Raw genomic sequence first — 19,291 nt, forward strand, 5'->3', positions numbered from 1 at the left:
TTAACTTACAGTACATATTTTTTATTATGCTCATCTGATTTCCCTAATGAAAAATTCTTGTATCTGTTTAATAAAGTTGGCTTTCTCTCTTAGGCCACCTGTGAAAAGCTGAACAGGTCCAATTCTGAACTTGAGGATGAAATACTCTGTCTGGAAAAAGAGTTAAAAGAAGAGAAATGCAAACATTCTGAACAAGATGAATTGGTAAGGCTCTTTTATTTGAGGAGAATATAAGAAAAATTTACCGAGGTTTAAAAAATATATATGATACTGGTTAAAGTATTACATTATTGTAAAAAATGTAAAGAATACAGAAGGTTGTAGAGAGGAAAATTGTCTAGATCCATTCTTTTCACTTCCCCCTGGATGTTACTGTGTTAAATTTCTTGCATATTTTTATAGAAATTTTCTGTATGCGTATGGAAGTAGCTCATGTAACTAAAAACTGAATAATCATGTACATAGTGTATATTTGTAATTAACGTGTATATTAACATTATAACTTTTTCTTTTAAAAAAACCTGTCTTCATGAAAATCTTCATGTATGTGAGATTATTTAGTAAAACATGTTAGTGGACTTATCTTGAGCCTATATAACTTAAATGTTATGGAATATTAAAGTTATGAGATACTATTGTTATGTAATGTTCATATAAAATGCCTTTAAGCATATGGCTAAATAAACTGAGAAGGTGTCTTAATTTGAGCTGTCACTTATGGAGCAAAAGTGTTAGGTTAACAGTATATATAATATATATGGCATTTTGAAACTAGAGTTTAGTAACTATTTATTGCCTGATACTGTCTTTCTAGATGGCGGATATTTCAAAAAGGATACAGTCTCTAGAAGATGAGTCAAAATCCCTCAAATCACAAGTAGCTGAAGTAAGTTCAATTAGTCTAGTAGGTCTGTTGCTTTTGAAAATAATTTTAGTTTAATTTTTTTAAATTAAGAAATAAGATATAATAATAGGATTTGAGATATAGGGGATCCCAGGTATTTTGTTTTTTGTTTTTTTTTAAACAATACCTGAATGAATTAGCATGGCTGTGTTGCCCAGGCTGGAGTATAGTGGCACGATCTTGGCTCACTGCAACCTCCACCTCCTGGGTTCAAGCAATTCTCCTGCCTTAGCCTCCTGAATAGCTGGGATTACAGGCATGTGCCACCATGCCTGGCTAAGTTTTGTATTTTTAGTAGAGGCAGGGTTTCACCATGTTGGCCAGGCTGGTCTTGAACTCCTGAGCTCAAGTGATCGGCCCACCTCAGCCTCCCAAAGTGCTGGGATTATAGGCATGAGCCACCGCACCCAGCTTGTGTTTTTTTTTTTTTACACGAAGTACTTCAGATAAGTTCATCTTTTCAATGGACAAGTGTTTATTGAGCTGTTACTATATATTGAGGACTGGTTGCTTGACACTTAACATTAATAGACAAAAAAGTCCCCAGGAAGTTTAAATTTTAGTAGGGGAGGCAGAATAAATAGTTATCAAAATTTGCTGCACAGTACATAGAAAGTTACAAGAGGTTTGTCCAAGGTCACGTCGTAGCACATTAGTGGGAGAGGCAGGACTAGACCCCGATTCTAGACAAGCGTTTTTTCTGCTCCACCATGCTGTCTCTGCTGTTAATATTGGCATGGTTTTGCCTTTGTTTAATTCTGTGTTCTAGGGAGTATGTGTAAGGATGAGCTATGTATTAAATTAATTGTTACAAACTTGACATTTTTTGTTTTACTTAGGCCAAAATGACCTTCAAGATATTTCAAATGAATGAAGAACGACTGAAGATAGCAATAAAAGATGCTTTGACTGAAAATTCTGAACTTCAGGAAAGCCAGAAACAGGTTTGTGCTCTGTAGCGACTCTTCAACTTGTGAATATGTAATTATAAATGTTCTTGGCATCCTCATGACTGACCCATGCTAGGGACAAGTATAGGCTTTTCCTTGAGAGCATGAGAGCCGAACAGCCTCCCATACATATTTCAGTGTCTGTCTCTTTTGTGTAGTATACAAAAGTGTATACTTTTGGCACCTTCTACCCCCAGGGCAGGGAAAGTAAGCCAGGGCATTTAGCATTTTGGTAATCATAACCAAGTTCTTAAAGCCAGACTGAAAGGGTATGGAGAATATGAGTGAGGATTTTTGAAGTTATATATCTGGGGTCTAAAGATAGAAGCAGTTCTGGTGGCAGATCACATAAGGATGTGACATTTGCCCTCTTTCCCTACATAGATACTCCCACGTATATTTCTTCTTCTGCTTTGCCAATGTAATTGTAACTTTTCAGTGGGAAAATTTTTCAGTGATTAAATTATTATAATTATCCAACTATTACTCACACCAGAGCAACATGGTTTGTTCTTTTTTTTTTATTTTTTTATTTTTTAGACGGAGTCTCACTCTGTTGCCAGGCTGGAGTGCAGTGGCGCGATCTTGGCTTACTGCAACCTCTGCCTCCCAGGTTCAAGCAATTCTCCTGCCTCAGCCTCCTGAGTAGCTGGGACTACAGGCATGCACCTCCATGCCCAGCTAATTTTTGTATTTTTAGTAGAGACAGGGTTTCACCCTGTTGGCCAGGATGGTCTCGATCTCTCGACCTCGTGATCCGCCTTCCTTGGCCTCCTCAAGTGTTGGGATTACAGGCGTGAGCCACTGCACCTGGCCTCATGGTTTGTTCTTATTACATATTCTGTCTTATTCAGTATTTGCCTTATGGTTAATAATTGTTTTGTTTCTTGTATACTTACCTGGTTCATCTGTATGCTGTCTTCTAGAGATACAGATATCTTACTCATGCCTTCAAATGCTTTGTTTAATCTGTTAATTTCATTTTTTTTTCTTGAAGCAGTTTTTTCTCGGGCCTCTCTTGGTTTAATAAGAACTTATTCTGTAGGTGTGTGTTCTGTTCTGTATCCTAAGATTTCACTTCATCCCCTCCTGTGTTAGATCTTCTGTTTCCCATATCTAAGCTCTTTTGCGGTTAATTCTTTTGGTTAACTTTCTGAGGAAGAGGTACAGGAGGTAATTTTTTTAGAGCTTACATGCCTGGAAATGTCTTGTTTCTCATACTTGTTGATATTTTGGTTGAATATATTCCGAGTTGGCATTTTTTTTTTTTTTTTTTTTTTTGAGGCAGAGTCTCGCTGTCGCCCAGGCTGGAGTGCAGTGGCGTGATCTCGGCTCACTGCAGGCTCTGTCCCCCACGGTTCACGCCATTCTCCTGCCTCAGCCTCCCGAGTAGCTGGGACTACAGGCGCCCGCCATCTCACCCAGCTAATTTTTTGTATTTTTAGTAGAGACGGGGTTTCACTGTGTTAGCCAGGATGGTCTCGATCTCCTGACCTCGTGATCCGCCCACCTCGGCCTCCCAAAGTGCTGGGATTACAGGCGTGAGCCACCGCGCCCGGCCTGGCATTTTTTTTTTTTTTTCCCTCAGAATTTTAACACTGTTCACTCCAGTGTCTTGACTTTCTAGTATTGCTTTTAAGAAGTCAGAAGCTATTCAGATAATTGGACATTTTTGGAAATCTGCTTTTTTCCTCCCTGGAAGCTTTCAATATCTTTTTATTGTTTCCTCTTCTCTGAAATTACAGACCATTACACATCTCTTGACCTCATGATCCACATGCGTCGGGCTCCCAAAGTGCTGGGATTACGGGTGTGAGCCACCGCGCCTGGCTGCTGGCGGGGTTTTCTTTTCTTTTCTTTTCTTTTTTGTTGTTGTTTTTTTTTTTGAGATGGGGTCTTGCCTTGTTGATCAGGCTGGAGTGCAGTGGCCTGATCTTGGCTCACTGCAACCTCCACCTCCTGGGTTCAAATGATTCTCCTGCCTCAGCCTCCCGAGTAGCTGGGATTATAGGCATCTGCCACCATGCCTGGCTAATTTTTTGTATTTTTAGTAGAGACAGAGTTTCACCATGTTGGCCAGGCTGGTCTTGAACTCCTGACCTCAGGTGATCCACTCGCCTTGGCCTCCTGAGGTGCTGGGATTACAAGCACGAGCCACTGTGCCCAGCTATTGGCGGGCTTTTCTATAGGATATATATTTTTTTGAGACAGTCTCACTTTGTCACCCTGTCTGGAGTTCAGGGTGCTATTTCAGCTCACTATAACCTCTGCTGCCCGGATTCAAGTGATTCTCCTGCCTCAGCCTCCCGAGTAGCTGTGATTGCAGGCCTGTACCACCACATCTGGCTAATTTTTATGTTTTTAGTAGAGATGGGTTTTCACCATGTTGGCCAGGTTGGTCTTGAACTCTTGACCTCAAGTGATCTGCCTGCCTCGGCCTCCCAAAGTGCTGGGATTACACGCATGAGCCACCGCACCTGGCCAGGTTAGAGTATTTCTAATTGGAGGATTCTCAGTTGTTGGTATCTGAAGAGCATTTCCACAGGGATGCGTCCTCTACATTTCCCATTTGGGAGGTGTAAGCCTGTTGGCCAACAGTCTTGCAACTCAGGTAAAGAGTGCTGGTGTCTGACTGTTCAGTAAGTCAGTTTCCTCTTAATACTTTCATGTTTTTAGTATGTTACTTCCACCTTCACCTGGATAGATGTCCTAGAGTCTCAGGTTCCACCTCTTCAAAGAATAACCCTGTAGGGTTTTGCGTGTGTGTGTGTGTGTGTGTGTGTGTGTGTGTCTTTGTGTGTGTGTGTGTGTGAAAGAGACAGAGATAGAGAATGAATGAGAGAGAATGAGTATATATTTATGTCATGGGAGGCTTTCCAACTGCTTTTTATACAGACTTTTGGCCAGTCCTCCTTTTTTCCAATCCTGCTTATACCCCTGGTATTTGTGCCTTCAAATCATGAGCCTTTCTAGGGTATATCAAATCAGCCTACTTTTGGGTGTTCTATCTTCTGGCTTAGATTTTAGTTCTCTCTAGTTGGTCGAGTCTTTTTATCACACTTTCCATTTTCTACTTCTACAATTATTTTTTGTCTCCTATTCTGTTTTTTCCTTGTGGGTTTATGCCTTTGAAAAAAAATCTGTTTTCGGGCATTTTAATAGATTTGAGTAGAAAGTGGTGGTAAACCCTGTGTTAAATTTGCCATGTTATGATCAAAAGTGGCTTTTTCCACCTTGGAAAATATTTCACCTAGATCAGTCTTACTCTTTACAGCGGTTTTCGTCTAACTCCCTTGTAATAATCCAAATTCTTGAAACAAACGATATTCACTGATGCCCTGTTCTAATGCACTCCTTCTCTAATGTTTTAATACTGTATGCTGTGTACTTAAGTCTCTTTGCTAACTCATGAGAGATGACCTAATCACCAAATGTGAATTTTTTCTTGAATTCTCATTTGTTTTTACCTGTATCTTCTGATTCTGTTATATATACATAGAAAAGGATTCGTTTTTCATGTGTTCGGAAATATGCCAATGAAGCCTTAGTTTTGCAGAGAAATCCAATAATTACTGTTCGGTAGAACGGAGTTTTAAAGACTAAATAAATTTAGATTTTTTCATATATATGAGCCATTTCTTTTGTGAATTGCCTGCTCAGTCTTTTTTTTCTTTGCCTATTTTTTCTTATTGACATCTAAGAGCTCTTTGCATGCTAAGGTTATTAACCTTTTGCTACAAATGTTACGAAAATTCCTTTCTTGGTGGGGTGCAGTGGGTCACACCTGTAATCTCAGTGATTTGGAAGGTCCAAGTGGGAGGATCACTTGAGGCCAGGAGTTCAAGATCAGTCTGGGCAACATAGCAAGACCTTGACTCTACAAAAAATAAAAATAAAAAAATTAGCAGGGTATGTGACATGTGTAGTCCAGTTGTTTGGGAGGCTGAGGTGAGAGAATATCTTGAACCCAGTAGTTTGAGATTGTGGTCCAGCTTGGATGACAGAATGAGACCCTGCCTCTAAAAAAAAAAAAAAAGAAAAAAAAAAAAGGGAAAGAATTCCTTTCTAGTTATTTGTCTTTAAATGTCATTTGTGTTATATTTGATTTGTGAAGCTTTTAAGCTTTCTGTAGTCAAGTTTACCTTTTATCATGATCTTTACTTTTTGTCATGTTCTGAAAGGTTTTCCTTTCCTGTAAAAGTATATATAGTAGAATACTGTTCGTGCAGAGTCTGATCTGTTCTAGATTAATGGTATTTCTTTTCTTTTTTTTTTTTTTTTTTTTGAGACGGAGCCTCGCTCTGTTGCCACGCTGGAGTGCAGTGGCGCAATCTCGGCTCACTGCAGCCTCTGCCTCCCAGGTTCAAGCGATTCTCCTGCCTCAGCTTCCTGAGTAGCTGGGACTACAGGCGCGTGCCACCATGCCCAGCTAATTTTTGTGTTTTAGTAGAGATGAGGTTTCACCATGTTGGCCAGGATGGTGGTATTTCTAAAGGTTAGTTATTTTAAGTACAAAATGGCACAATGATTTAAAAAATAAATTTTAATGCAAGTAAGGTGTATTTTATATGGGATATAAGGAATGGTAAGAAATGACCAAATCTAAGATATGTTTATCTCAGAAAACCTTTATTTGAGATAAATACAGGATATAAACTAGTTGAAGAATGTGTGTGTTATTTTACACTACCCCATTTTGAAAGTTCTTTGAAAACAGGAGCCATGTTTTTCTTTTTTAAGTAGCTACATAATGCCTTCTTAGTATCTTTTAATGATTCACTTATGTGATGAGCTGCATTTTAAAAATTTTCATTTTCAGCTTTTGCAAGATGCTGAAGTGTGGAAAGAACAAGTGAGTGAACTTAATAAACAGAAAGTAACATTTGAAGACTCCACAGTACACGCAGAACAAGTTCTGAATGATAAAGAAAATCACATCAAGGTAGATGGCTCTGCTGGTTTTAGTGACCAAGTTGGCTAGAATTTTACACTAGCTCTGAGATTTGAAAACCACTTTTTAGCAGCTTTTATTTTCACAACATATTTTCATAACATATTTGGCCAGATTGTCAAATGTTTCTTGAAGACTTACTGATTTGTCATATGTAGATACACATGCACACACACATACTTATATGAATATTCTGTGTGTCCTTTTTTCTTCTCTATATTTTAGCCTAGGTATTTAGTAAAGAAATAAAAATAATGGTTTTTACTGTTTCTCTTCAGGATGCTATCTGCTCTTGTTAGGAGGTTGGAAGACTGAGAAATTGGACATATAGTTATATATATTAATTGAATATCTTTAACTGGTGTATGTACTTTCATGGAGAGGAATACTTTTAAAAAATAAATTTAATTGAAACTTGACTCCAGTCGTAAGAACAAAAGGATTTTTTGATTTTTTTCTTTTCCTACTCATCTAAAAAAATCTTAATGCTGGTAAATACAGATACTCAAGTATATCAAATAATGATACGTAAAACTAACGTTCTATAATTTACACAGTGATGTGGATGTTGTCATATTGAAAGTGATGCTCTCAGTCATAGGTGAGAATTGAACAATGAGAACACATGGACACAGGAAGGGGAACATCACACACCGGGGCCTGCTGTGGGGTGGGGGAAAGGGGGAGGGATAGCATTAGGAGATACACCTAATGTAAATGATGAGTTAATGGGTGCAGCACACCAACATGGCACATGTATACATATGTAACAAACCTGCACATTGTGCAATATACCCTAGAACTTAAAATATAATAAAAATATCTGTATATATAAAAAGAAAGTGATGCATCTGTGCTAGTTAAGTTGCTGCTAAGAATATTTTCAAAATTCCAGCTTTCTCAGTTTTATTCAGAATTTGGCATACACACACACACACACACACACACACACACACACACACACACACACACGAGATGGAGTTTCAATCTTGTCACCTAGGCTGGAGTGCAATGGCACCATCTCGGCTCATTGCAACCTCTGCCTCCTGGATTCAAGTGATTCTCCTGCCTCAGCCTCCTGAGTAGCTGGGACTACAGGCATGTACCACTATGCCTGGCCAATTTTTTTTGTATTTTTAGTAAAGACGGGGTTTCACCATTTTGGCCAGGATAGTCTTGAACTCCTGACCTCAGGTGATCCGCCCACCTCAGCCTCCCAAAGTGTTGGGCTTACAGGCCTGAGCCACCGTGCCTGGCTGTGGCATATTTTATTTATTTTTTCTAAACTTCCTCTACTAAAGGCTTTGGGATTCTCTTAAAGATAACAAGAATGAGATGGTAACCTCAAGCTCTGCTGAAAGGTACAGACCATGTTATTTGTGCCTGGAGCTCTGAAGAGAGGGAGGAGGTCGAAGGGTGAAAATTGTAGAGCAGCACATTATTTTTAGGTGGTTCCCTCCAGAGGAATACGTGACACGTCATTTGATTATCTGTAGTGTTAGAAAATATTTCTTTATTCAACAAAATTCAAAAAGTACTTTTGGAAAACCTCTAATGTTCCATTCAAATTCTCTTTTATAAATGTCTTTATTTCAGTTGAACTCCTCAGCTAATTGTTTCCTTGAATAAATCAAGTAAAAATCTACGATCTTTTTATACATTATGTATGTCACTGCAGATGTGTTTGGTGTCACACAGAATTTACTCTCATGTTAATTAGGCCACTGTTATTTGTGGCATGTGAGAAATGTCATATACAAAAATATTTTACTACTTTTTAGTTGCGTAATATTAATATGTACTATACTTGATTTGGGAATAACTAGTTTTGGTTTTCATCTTGCAGAGTTTAGTAGTCAATAAATGTTACCATTTCTCAAGACTTTACAATGTCTTAATAAGAGGTGGAAAATAAGAGCTCTTGTGTTGTTATTTATGTGGATTGATTTTTAAACTATAACTGTACATTCAGAAGTTGTAAAGCTGTTAGCATAAGGCATTCCCCTCTCTGTTTTTCCCCTTTGTTAAATGTGAAGACTCTGACTGAACGCTTGCTAAAGATGAAAGATTGGGCTGCTATGCTTGGAGAAGACATAACGGATGATGATAACTTGGAGTTAGAAATGAACAGTGAATCGGAAAATGGTGCTTACTTAGGTATTAAGTCATGACTCATCTCCTTTTGCTAAAATGGTGACTAGCTCTTCTATTTCCTTTTTGTTCCCTGTGTGCACCATGTTCTTTATATGCTTTTACTTTGGCACATTCTGTCTGTCTGACACACTGTCCTTTCTCACCATCCCCTATAGTTTAGCTTCAGCTGGAGCACTGCCTTTTCAGTAAGTCTTTTCCAGCTACTCAGACACACTTACAGCCTCCTCCCTTTGTTTTCTTTGTGTATTGTACATATCTTTATTATAGCCGTTTTCAAAATTACATCATAATCATTTCAATGCCTGTTTTTCCCTGTACTGTAAGCTAATCAGATGAATGACTAGTTTGAAAAACAAGTGTTCTATAAATGAATACTTAAGGATACTTCTTTTGCTTTTGTCAGAGGTTCAGATGGTTACAGTACTTTTAATCTTAGCCATTCAAATTGTTATTGGCCATTGCTGGTTGTGCTCTGAAGTTGGCAAAAGTGGCAAAATTTAGTTTCACTATGGCCCCTTACTGTATTCTCACACCAATTCCTTTGACCTAAAAAAAACCTTTTTTTTTTTTGAAATATGGCATCATAGGAAGTTCTAAAACTAGTACAGAGGTCCCATGTACCCCTCTCTCATTTTACCCCAGTGGTAGTTCTTCAGACTTTTATGTCCTGTTCCCTAGCCCCCTGCATAATTAACAGATTTATTAAGGAGGAAAAAGTGTGATTAAAAATTTTTTTTGTGATAACATTAATATGTTGGAAAAAATTACATCCCTAAAATAAGTATATAAAGTTCTGTTTGTACTTTTCCATTTCTACTTTATTATATATAAAATAATCCTTTCTCTATTTGAGAAAACTCATGCTTATTTAATGTTATTTTAACTTGGGTTATAATTTTACTCATATTTTGCATGCTGTAAGAATCCAAGAATAGTTAATGATTGTGGTCTATATTTAGATGAATATCTAAGCCTTGTTATAACTCTGTTCTTGGAGTTAGAGCTGAAGAACCTTGTTAAATGGTATGACACTTCAGTGCTTTTATTGTTTAGCTTCCTGGGAGCAGGTCCAAGGCCATTCTGCTTTATACCAAATTCTTTATTGTAGCAAGAAGAGGGATTATAAGTTTCTGGTTTAGTGAACTGATAAAATCATTTTGATGTCTGTTGTCGTATTGCACTATTTTCTCAAATCGTTGTTGTGCTTTTGATTTTCACTGTAGATAATCCTCCAAAAGGAGCTTTGAAGAAACTGATTCATGCTGCTAAGGTTTGTGCTATTAGATACATATAAAGAATAAGGAGGAAGAAAGAGAACGTGGATTACTCATGTCTCCTTAGTAATTGTTTAAAAAGTCCATTTTATTGTTCACATACAAATATATTTAAAAATTATCAGAATTTTCATCATCAATTGCTTTTTACTTTCAATTATTAACTTTAGAAATTCATATAATTTTTGGAATTTATCAAAATAAAAAATTCTAAGTTCTGTACTCATTTTTTCAGATAAGAATATATTTAAAATGTTTCCTGTATTTTATCTTGTACTTCCCTCAGTGCATTCTTTTTCTTCTAGTCTCAGTATTTTCTTACCCCTTCTGCCCTATATCCTATTTTAAGTAAATACTAGATTCCTTTTTTTCTGGCTTATTCCTTCTCTTTTCCACCCTAGTAGTGGTATCCTCATTTTTGCTGATGTATGTGAAGTCTTGGTAATGTAGTTTGAAGGCTGTTTTAATAAAAACTTTTGTTGAAAGTAAATAGAATGAAAATAGTCACTTTCTTAAGCATCCAGTGAAAAGCATTCACTACTTTTTCCTACCCTTTGTTCTGAGACTTACAAGTATTGATGACTTTGCTGTTTTTTTTAAGATAGAAGCTGCATTATTGGTTTCTGTATTCCAGGTGATAATTTCATCAAAACAATAAAATCGCTTAAAAAGTGTAAGGGGTGTTATAGTGAGGTTTTATGGGTTTTTTTTTTTTTTATAACTGATTAATGTTACTTTTTTCCTTCTTCCCTTCTTTAAAGTTAAATGCTTCTTTAAAAACCTTAGAAGGAGAAAGAAACCAAATTTATATTCAGTTATCTGAAGTTGATACAACAAAGGAAGAGCTTACAGGTAGGTCATTGACATACACACTTTTAATGTTTTTCTAAGTAAGTACATCTCCTTGCAGAGAATGGCAGAAATTAATTGAATTAACTTTGGGAAGATCCAGTTTTATGTTTTTTAACTTTTGTTCTTGTTGGGTGTTTGTGAAACATTAGTCCTGGTTTTTGTTGTCATTGTTGCAAAAGGCATATCGATTTCCTCTATATTTATGTGAAGTTAAGGAAATTTTTAAAAAAACATGTAAAACCGTATTCATCTTTGAATTACAGTGTTATGTGTTTGAATGGTTTTAGATGTTAAAAAGTAGCAAATTGAAACTTAATGTTTAAAGTCTTTGTTAATTGAAAAATTGATCTTCAGTAGTGGTACTGTTTGCAGTATGATTTGTTCCTTTAATGTACATACGTAGTATATTAGTACATACAAGAGTGATGTTAGACCTGCAGAAACGAAGGTTTTGTTTTAATTGAAAACATTTATGTTTATTTTGCTGATAGTGTTTGTATTTTCAAAAAGTAAACAAGTTATGTCAATATGTTTGAAAATTTTTAAAGTTGGGATAAATAGCATCTCATTTTGTAAAAATAAAAAGTATAAAGATTTACCATATACATTTGCATCAGAAAAGACTGGAAGGACATACTCAAATGTCAACAATGATTACCTCTGAATATGGGATTATAGGCAGATGTTTGTATTCTTTTTACTTATCTGTATTTTCAAAAACTTCTACAGTAAGTGAACTGCATTTATAATACTGTTTTAAAAGATCGAACCACCAAAGATAGAGGTTATTAAAAATTATATCCCTACTCACATGATTTTAGTAATTGGATTATTTTTCGATTTCAAGAAACATTAGTATTAGTTTAAGAGAATGTTGCTATATGTAAAGCATTGTACTAAAAACCATGGGAGATTCACAGAAGGAAAAGATAGCTTACTTTCAAGGAAGCTGTATTTCAAAAAATGTGTGTAGAAAGTGCCAGAGTAGCAAGGAAATTTGTTCACCAGTTATCCCACTCCTTAATACAGTTTCCTGGCAAATCTTTGTTTTTTTCTTAGACTAATATTTGGAGACTCTTTGTCGGCCCGTACTCTTCTTCCAGATCTAACTTTGTTTTTTTAATGGATCTTGAAAGATAAATTTCTGTAATTGATCTTTTATTCATAGCATGAAGATTTTCCTCTAAACTGTTTCTTCCTTTTCTGGTAATCATTTACAGTGGTCTTTAAGTTACAATTTGAAACAAAATAGCTAGAGTAGAAGTACAAAAATATGGCCAGGCGTGGTGGCTCACGCCTATAATCCCAGCACCTTGGGAGGCCAACGTGGGTGGATCACTTGAGCTGGGGAGTTCAAGACCAGCTTGGTCAACATAGTGAAACCCTGTCTCTACTAAAAATACAAAAATTAGTCGGGCGTGGTGGCACATGCCTGTAGTCCCAGTTGCTTGGGAGGCTGAGGCACGAGAATCACTTGAACCTGGGAGGTGGAGGTTGCAGTGAGCCAAGGTTGCACCACTGCACTCCAGCCTAGGCAACCCAGCGAGACTTTGTCTCAAAAAAAAAAAAAAAAAAAAAAGAAAAGAAAAAGAGTACATAAGTGTATTAAAGAATTAAGTGTTGGGTTGTAGTTTGCTTGTTTGTTTTACAATAGGGATGATTAAATTTTAATAGAGATAATACCCAATGTTAATTTCTTTACGTGATTGTTCTTGGCAATGGCTCAAAGCCTAGGTCAATGAATTTTTTTTTCTCATGTAGATTAAAAAATTTCTGTGGAAAGATAGTTATGTACAATTTCCTATACATTTAATCATTTAATGTTTAGGTATTTATGTAAACTGTTCTTTGGTTTGTATGTTTAGTGGGTTATATTAGTCCATTCTCACATTGCTGTAAAGAACTACCTGAAACTGAGTAGTTTGTAAAGAAAAGAGGTTTAATTGGCTCATGGTTTTGCAGGCTGTACAGGCTTCTGCTTCTGGGGAGGCATCCGGAAATTTACAGTCATGGTGGAAGGCGAAGGGGAAGCTAGCACATCCTACATGGTGGGAGCAGGAGGAAGAGAGTGAAGGGGGGAGGTGTTACACACTTTAAAACAACCAGATCTCATGAGAACGCTTATCACCTGGGGGAGACAGCACTAGGAGGATGGTGATAAACCATTAGAAACCACCCCCTTGGTCCAATCACCTCCCATCTGGCCCCACCTCTAACATTGGGAATTACAATTCAACATGAAATTTGGATGGGGACACAAAACCAAACCATATCATGAGGGTTTTAGAATAATTAAATACCATTACATGTAATTACTAAAATTTTCATGCTTGTTAATACTATTTCCAAAACTCCCCTCTTTAGGCAGAGTGAGTTTTGTCTTTTAAGATTTGTGGTGGTGATTCATATACATGTTATGAGAGATGATGCCTTCCTTCATCTTAGAGGAGTTGAGGTTATTATCTTGGTACCTTAATGTTAGAGATGTTCAGAGTTGGTACTTCAATTTTAGAGGAGCTCAGAGTTGAGGTAATTACTTAGAAGAGAAATGAGGTTTTTAAAAAAATTGGTGCATAAATTATAAAGCATTCATAATTATTTAGAATGATTCATTTTTATAGATTTTTTTAAAGATGGTTTAGCAGTTGAAACAAAGCTTAAATTTGGTATTTTTCTCTCTGGTCTTGATCTGTTTTAAACTAGGAGTATGTTTGGGCATTTGTTATGAGAAGATCTAGATTTCTGGCTTGACTTATGTCAAAATTTTAGCTTAAAAGGGAGGGCTAGGTAGAATTTAAGTATTATTGAGAGATAAAGTTTTTACTAGATAAAAACAGGCATTATTCATCACCTGGAAATTGTTTTACAGGGAATGTTGAACTACAGTATCTCCCTTTAAAACGCTTATCTCCAAAACCTTCCTGAGAACTTCAGTGGCATTTAGCTCTAAAATTGAAAATTAGATGCTAGAATTAGAATGTTGAAGGTGTTGGAAATCCTATAAATAATAACAAAAGTTAAAAGAATTTTTTTTTTTTTCCAAGACGGGGTTTCCCTTTGTCACCCAGGCTGGAGTGCAGTGGCGTGATCTTGGCTCACTGCAAGCTCTGCCTCCCAGGTTCAAGCAATTCTCCTTCCTTGGCCTCCCAAGTAGCTGGGATTACAGGCAAGCCCCACCGTGCCTAATTTTTTGTATTTTAAATAGAGACAGGGTTTTGCCATGTTGGCCAGGCTGGTCTTGAACACCTGGCCTCAAGTGATCCACCCACTTCGGCCTTCCAAAGTGCTGAGACGTACAGGCCTGAGCCACCGTGCCCGGCCAAAATTAAAACAATTTATATGGCTCCTTAATTAAGATATTAATACACTCAATGGAACACTATTCAGCCATCAAAAAATAATGGGATCCTGTTTTGTGGCAACATGAGTGAGCCCATTTTAAGTGAAATAAGCCACACCAGAAAGAGAAATGGTGCATGTTCTCATTCATATATGGGAGCTAAAAAAAGTTGATCCCATACAAGTACAGAGTGGAATAGTAATAGTAATATGAGGGTGGGAAGTATAGAGGGTAGGGGGTTAGGGAGAGGTTAGTTAGCAGATACAGAATTATACCTAGATAGGTGGAATGATTTCTAATGTTCTATAGCACTGTAGGGTGGCTAGTTAACTTACTGTATATTTCTTTTTCTTAGATCTACTTTATTTGTCATATTGTTATTTTTGAATAGCTAGAAGAGAGGATTTTGAATGTTCATAACATAAAGAAATGACAAATGTTAGAGGTGATGGATATGCTAATTACCCTGATAGGATTATTACACATCAAATACCTGTATTGAAATATCACACTGTACCACATAAATATGTACAGTTTTTATGTGTCAATCAACTAATAACAATAAAAGCATTTAGGTAAACAAAATACCTTATAGATTTTCTGTTATTGGAAAGGGTTTAGATTATTAATAATCTATTATTTTTAGTAATTTTTATCTTTCTGAAATGTTAATATGCAACTCAAAATGTTTACTCCTTTAATTATGACTTAAAATTTTTATATAGAGCATATTAAAAATCTTCAGACTGAACAAGCATCTTTGCAGTCAGAAAACACACATTTTGAAAATGAGAATCAGAAGCTTCAACAGAAACTTAAAGTAATGACTGAATTATATCAAGAAAATGAAATGAAACTCCACAGGTAATAAAAATTATGTTAACTCCACTGAACAGCAAGTAAAATAGCTTTAGAGATATATGTTACATAGTTAGCTGTAGTGATTATTGAAAGTTCTCAATTTATGATTAGATTGTATTTCATCAACTTATTTTTAAGAAAGGTATTTGATCTGGAAACACTTTTTTTCAACAAAGAAAATATTGTAAGTGATGTTGGAATTTCCAAGCTAGTTAACAGAATCCTCTTTAGCTTCTAGTAAGTAGTCAGAAAATTATTGCCTTAAACTTCTTAATACTGGCAGGGAATCTGAGTAGACACTCTTGATTAAACTGCCCATTAATTCCATCTCTGATATATGTAAAACTGATTTTTCTGTTCTGTGCAAGTTGCTTCTGCCCAAGTGTTCCTTGTCTTAGTAAATGGCAGTGTCGTTTACTTAGTTACTTAGGGTGGCTCCTCAAGCCATTTTTGACTTCTCTCTTGCTTTTATATCTCCTATTTGTTCTGTCATTAAATCCTATCAGCTTTTTTATAGCCTGAATCTGACCACTTTTTACCATCTTCCATATTAGCCTAGTCCCAGTCATCAACAGTTAATACTTGGCTTATTATAGTAGCCTTATGAGTAGTCTCCTTCTTTCCACCCTTTCTCCTGCACTGTGTTTTCTCTGCAACATGCAGGGTGACCCTTAAAATATGAATTGGGAGTATGGTCACTCTCGTGCTCAAAATCCCTGAATGCCTTTATATCACACTCAACCCACAGCTTTTATATCTTGGCTTACAAGACAGTACAGGATTGGACCCTTGGCCACCTCTTTAATTTTAGCTTATTCATGTTCTTTTTCCTCTCAGTACCCTCCGTCCAGCACGGGCCTTTTTGATGCTCTTTAGCACATTTACCTCAGGGTCTTTTGTGCTTGTTCCTTCTGCCTGGAATAATGTTTCCTTATATATTTGAATGGCTCAGTTCTTCATTTTATTAGGCCTGGGTTCAAATGTTACCTCAAAGAATCCTTCCCTGGCTGCTCTAACTAAAATAATACCTGCCACTCTTTATCTGCTTCTTTTGCCTCATAGCTCTTATTGTCCTCTGATGATTGATTGCTTTTATTTCTTTTATCTTCCTTATGTTAGATATAAGCTCTGAGAGAAAATTATTTTCTTCACTTCTGTATTCCCAGTGCCTAAAGCTACATGAGACACGTGATAACTGTTCAGTACATGTTTGTTGAATATATATGTACAAATATGTTCAGTGCCTTTATATATTGGAGTGAAGGAGTGTGTGTGTGTATGCATGCTGTTGCCTAAATGCCTAAGTACACTGAAGACCCTTGAGATATCTGAAGACTCTAGATTTTCAAATAGTACCATAGCACATATTGTTTTCATCATAAAGGGTAATAAAATGTAACAGACTTTCAGGTTCCTTTAGGCTCTTAATGATAGTTATTACAGTTGTTCCTCATTATTTATAGAGTCTGTATTTGTGAATTCACTTACTAGCTAAAATGTATTTGTAAATCAGATCAGTACATGCAGAGCTTCTGTAGCCATTCATGGACATACTCAGAATGATGAAAAATTTGAGTTGCCCAATGTGCATGTTCCCAGCTGAGGTCAAACAAGGTGACACTCTGCTTTCTTATTTCAGCTCTCATTCTGTAAACAAGTGTCCTTTTTACAGTATATTTAGTACCTCATTTTTTACATTTTTATGCTTTTTGCTGGTGATTTAGCTGTTTAAAATGCCCCCTAAGCATAGTGCTGAACTGCTATGTAGTGTTTTGAAGCACAAGAAGGCTGTGATATGTGTTACGGAGAAAATACATGTGTTAGATAAACTTTGTTTAGGCATGAATTACAGTGCTTTTGGCTGTGAGTTCAATGTGAATAAATTAACAATATGTATTAAATAAGGTATCTTTAAACAGAAGCACACGAAAAACAGGGTTATATATTGATTGGTTGGTAAAATTGTTGTGACCAGAGGCTGTAGCAGGAAGCTAACCCTTTATTACCCTTAGGAGCAGTGATCTAGTGTTTGCTAATTTACGATTTACAGTGACTTTATGGAACATAAGTAGCACAAATAATGAGAATCTATATATTTGGAAACTGGTAGAGAGTACTAATGCTTCTTTGAGACCAGGATGCTGGGTAGTGCTTGGCTCATTCACTGCCAAGTGCTATACTTCAGTCATGATTTGGATTCAGTTCACAATTAAAAAGTTGTTATCTGTTGTGGACCTTTGGCCCTTTGGGACTGCTCAGGGTATGCAAGAGATTAAACCTGACAAAATGGAAGAATTACAGTATAACCTCAGGGTTTTTCAGCCAGTATACCTAGGAGTTGGGCCCTTCTTTTTAGGTTAGAATGAAAGGTATTAAAGTAAAACTTGGATATAAAAGTGATTGAGGTGAAAAATATTTTTGAGTGTATCTTTTGAATAAAAAAAGTATATGGTTGTTTATAGAATTTTGATGAGTAATGTTTAACATTTCAAAGAAAAGGTATTTTCTTTAGCTTTTTAAAGGAAGGATAGGAAACTGAGTAGTACCCTAGTTGTGTGTGTTGTTCCCATGATTTCATTCGTTAGTTTAAAATTATTTTAAATTCCTAAAATATTTTACATTTCCTTGTTATATTTAACTAGCAAGTAGTTTATATTAACTAGCAAGTAGTTTAACTACTTGTTACTGAAATTCAATGAATTATGCCATTGGCACTTCTTGAGAGTAGAATATTGAGTTGATAGTACCAGTGAAGTGTTAAATTTGTATTCTTGCTGCATATAGTATAATTTAAGTTGAGTCTAGATGTTGGCTTGATGTTTTTCGTGACTGATATACCATTTTCCCAAATTTAATAATGGAAACAAATGAAATGGTTAGGACCTAGAAGCTTGATGTGTCCCTTTTTTTTTTTTTTTTTTTGAGTTGAAGTCTTGCTGCGATGCCCAGGCTGGAGTGCAGTGGTGTGATCTCGGCTCACTGCAACCTCCGCCTCCCGGGTTCAAGCAGTTCTCTTGCCTTAGCCTCCTGAGTAGCTGGGACTACAGGTGTGCGCCACCACTCCTGGTTAATTTTTTTTTTTTTTTTGTATTTTTAGTAGAGATGGGGTTTCACCATGTTGGCCAGGCTGGCCTCAAACTCCTGACCTCTCGTGATCCTGCCCACCTTGGCCTCTCAAAGTGTGGGGATTACAGGCATGAGCCACCATGCCTGGCCCTTGATGTGTTATTTTAAATATATACACGGTTTTTTTTTTTTTTTTTTTTTTTTTTTAGATAGAGTCTCGCTCTGTTGCCCAGGCTGGGGTGCAGTGGCATGATCTCGGCTCACTGCAAGCTCTGCCTCCTGGGTTCAAGCAATTCTCCTGCCTCAGACTCCCGAGTAGCTGGGATTACAGGCGTGCGCCACCATGCCCAGCTAATTTTTGTATTTTTAATGGAGATGGGGTTTCACCATGTTAGCCAGACTGGTCTCGAACGCCTGACCTCATGATTTGCCCACCTTGGCCTCCCAAAGTGCTGAGATTATAAGCATGAGACTCTGCGCCCGGCCAAGATGTGATATTTTTAAGTCATATCATCAGGTCTCCTTTCACAATGTAATTTATATTATTAGTAGGCCCACCCAAATTCAATGGGAAGGTACATAGACCTCACCTTTTATCAGGAGAGGTGGCAAAGAATTTCTGGCTATCTTCAGTCTACACAGTCTGTAAAAACACATCTCTCTTCCATATCCATGCCTGTTGCACTTTTGTGCTTTTCCTAAGGAGATGACTTATTTTGTTACAACATCCATGAAAGTGATTGACCTTAGGGAATGCTTTCTAAGCAATAGGTAATGTAGTGTGTAGAATACAAAACATTTACTGCCACACGGCAAGACTTCTTCAGTAGTTTGTCTTGTTCCTTCTCAAAGTTCATGAAGGAGGGTAGATATCCATTTAGGACTCCAAATGTGTTTTCCTATGGTGTTCAACAAATATTTCTTAGGTGACCAAGGTTG

The 19,291-nt window shown here is 36.7% G+C and overlaps 1 protein-coding gene across 6 annotated transcripts in view; it reads left to right on the forward strand.

Moving 5' to 3' along the window:
* Positions 1 to 19,291, forward strand: part of MIA2 (MIA SH3 domain ER export factor 2) — a 96,106-nt gene that overhangs the window by 52,301 nt on the left and 24,514 nt on the right. For all 6 annotated transcript variants that reach the window (XM_030813792.1, XM_030813795.1, XM_003263733.3 and 3 more), the window contains 8 exons: positions 94 to 204; positions 815 to 886; positions 1,744 to 1,848; positions 6,674 to 6,796; positions 8,842 to 8,962; positions 10,183 to 10,229; positions 10,995 to 11,085; positions 15,151 to 15,289. In XM_030813792.1, coding sequence (XP_030669652.1) covers positions 94 to 204; positions 815 to 886; positions 1,744 to 1,848; positions 6,674 to 6,796; positions 8,842 to 8,962; positions 10,183 to 10,229; positions 10,995 to 11,085; positions 15,151 to 15,289 — 809 coding nt within the window. The remainder of the gene's footprint in view (positions 1 to 93; positions 205 to 814; positions 887 to 1,743; positions 1,849 to 6,673; positions 6,797 to 8,841; positions 8,963 to 10,182; positions 10,230 to 10,994; positions 11,086 to 15,150; positions 15,290 to 19,291) is intronic.

The sequence above is a fragment of the Nomascus leucogenys genome, chromosome 1a (assembly GCF_006542625.1).
Source record: "Nomascus leucogenys isolate Asia chromosome 1a, Asia_NLE_v1, whole genome shotgun sequence".
Lineage (NCBI taxonomy): Eukaryota > Metazoa > Chordata > Mammalia > Primates > Hylobatidae > Nomascus > Nomascus leucogenys.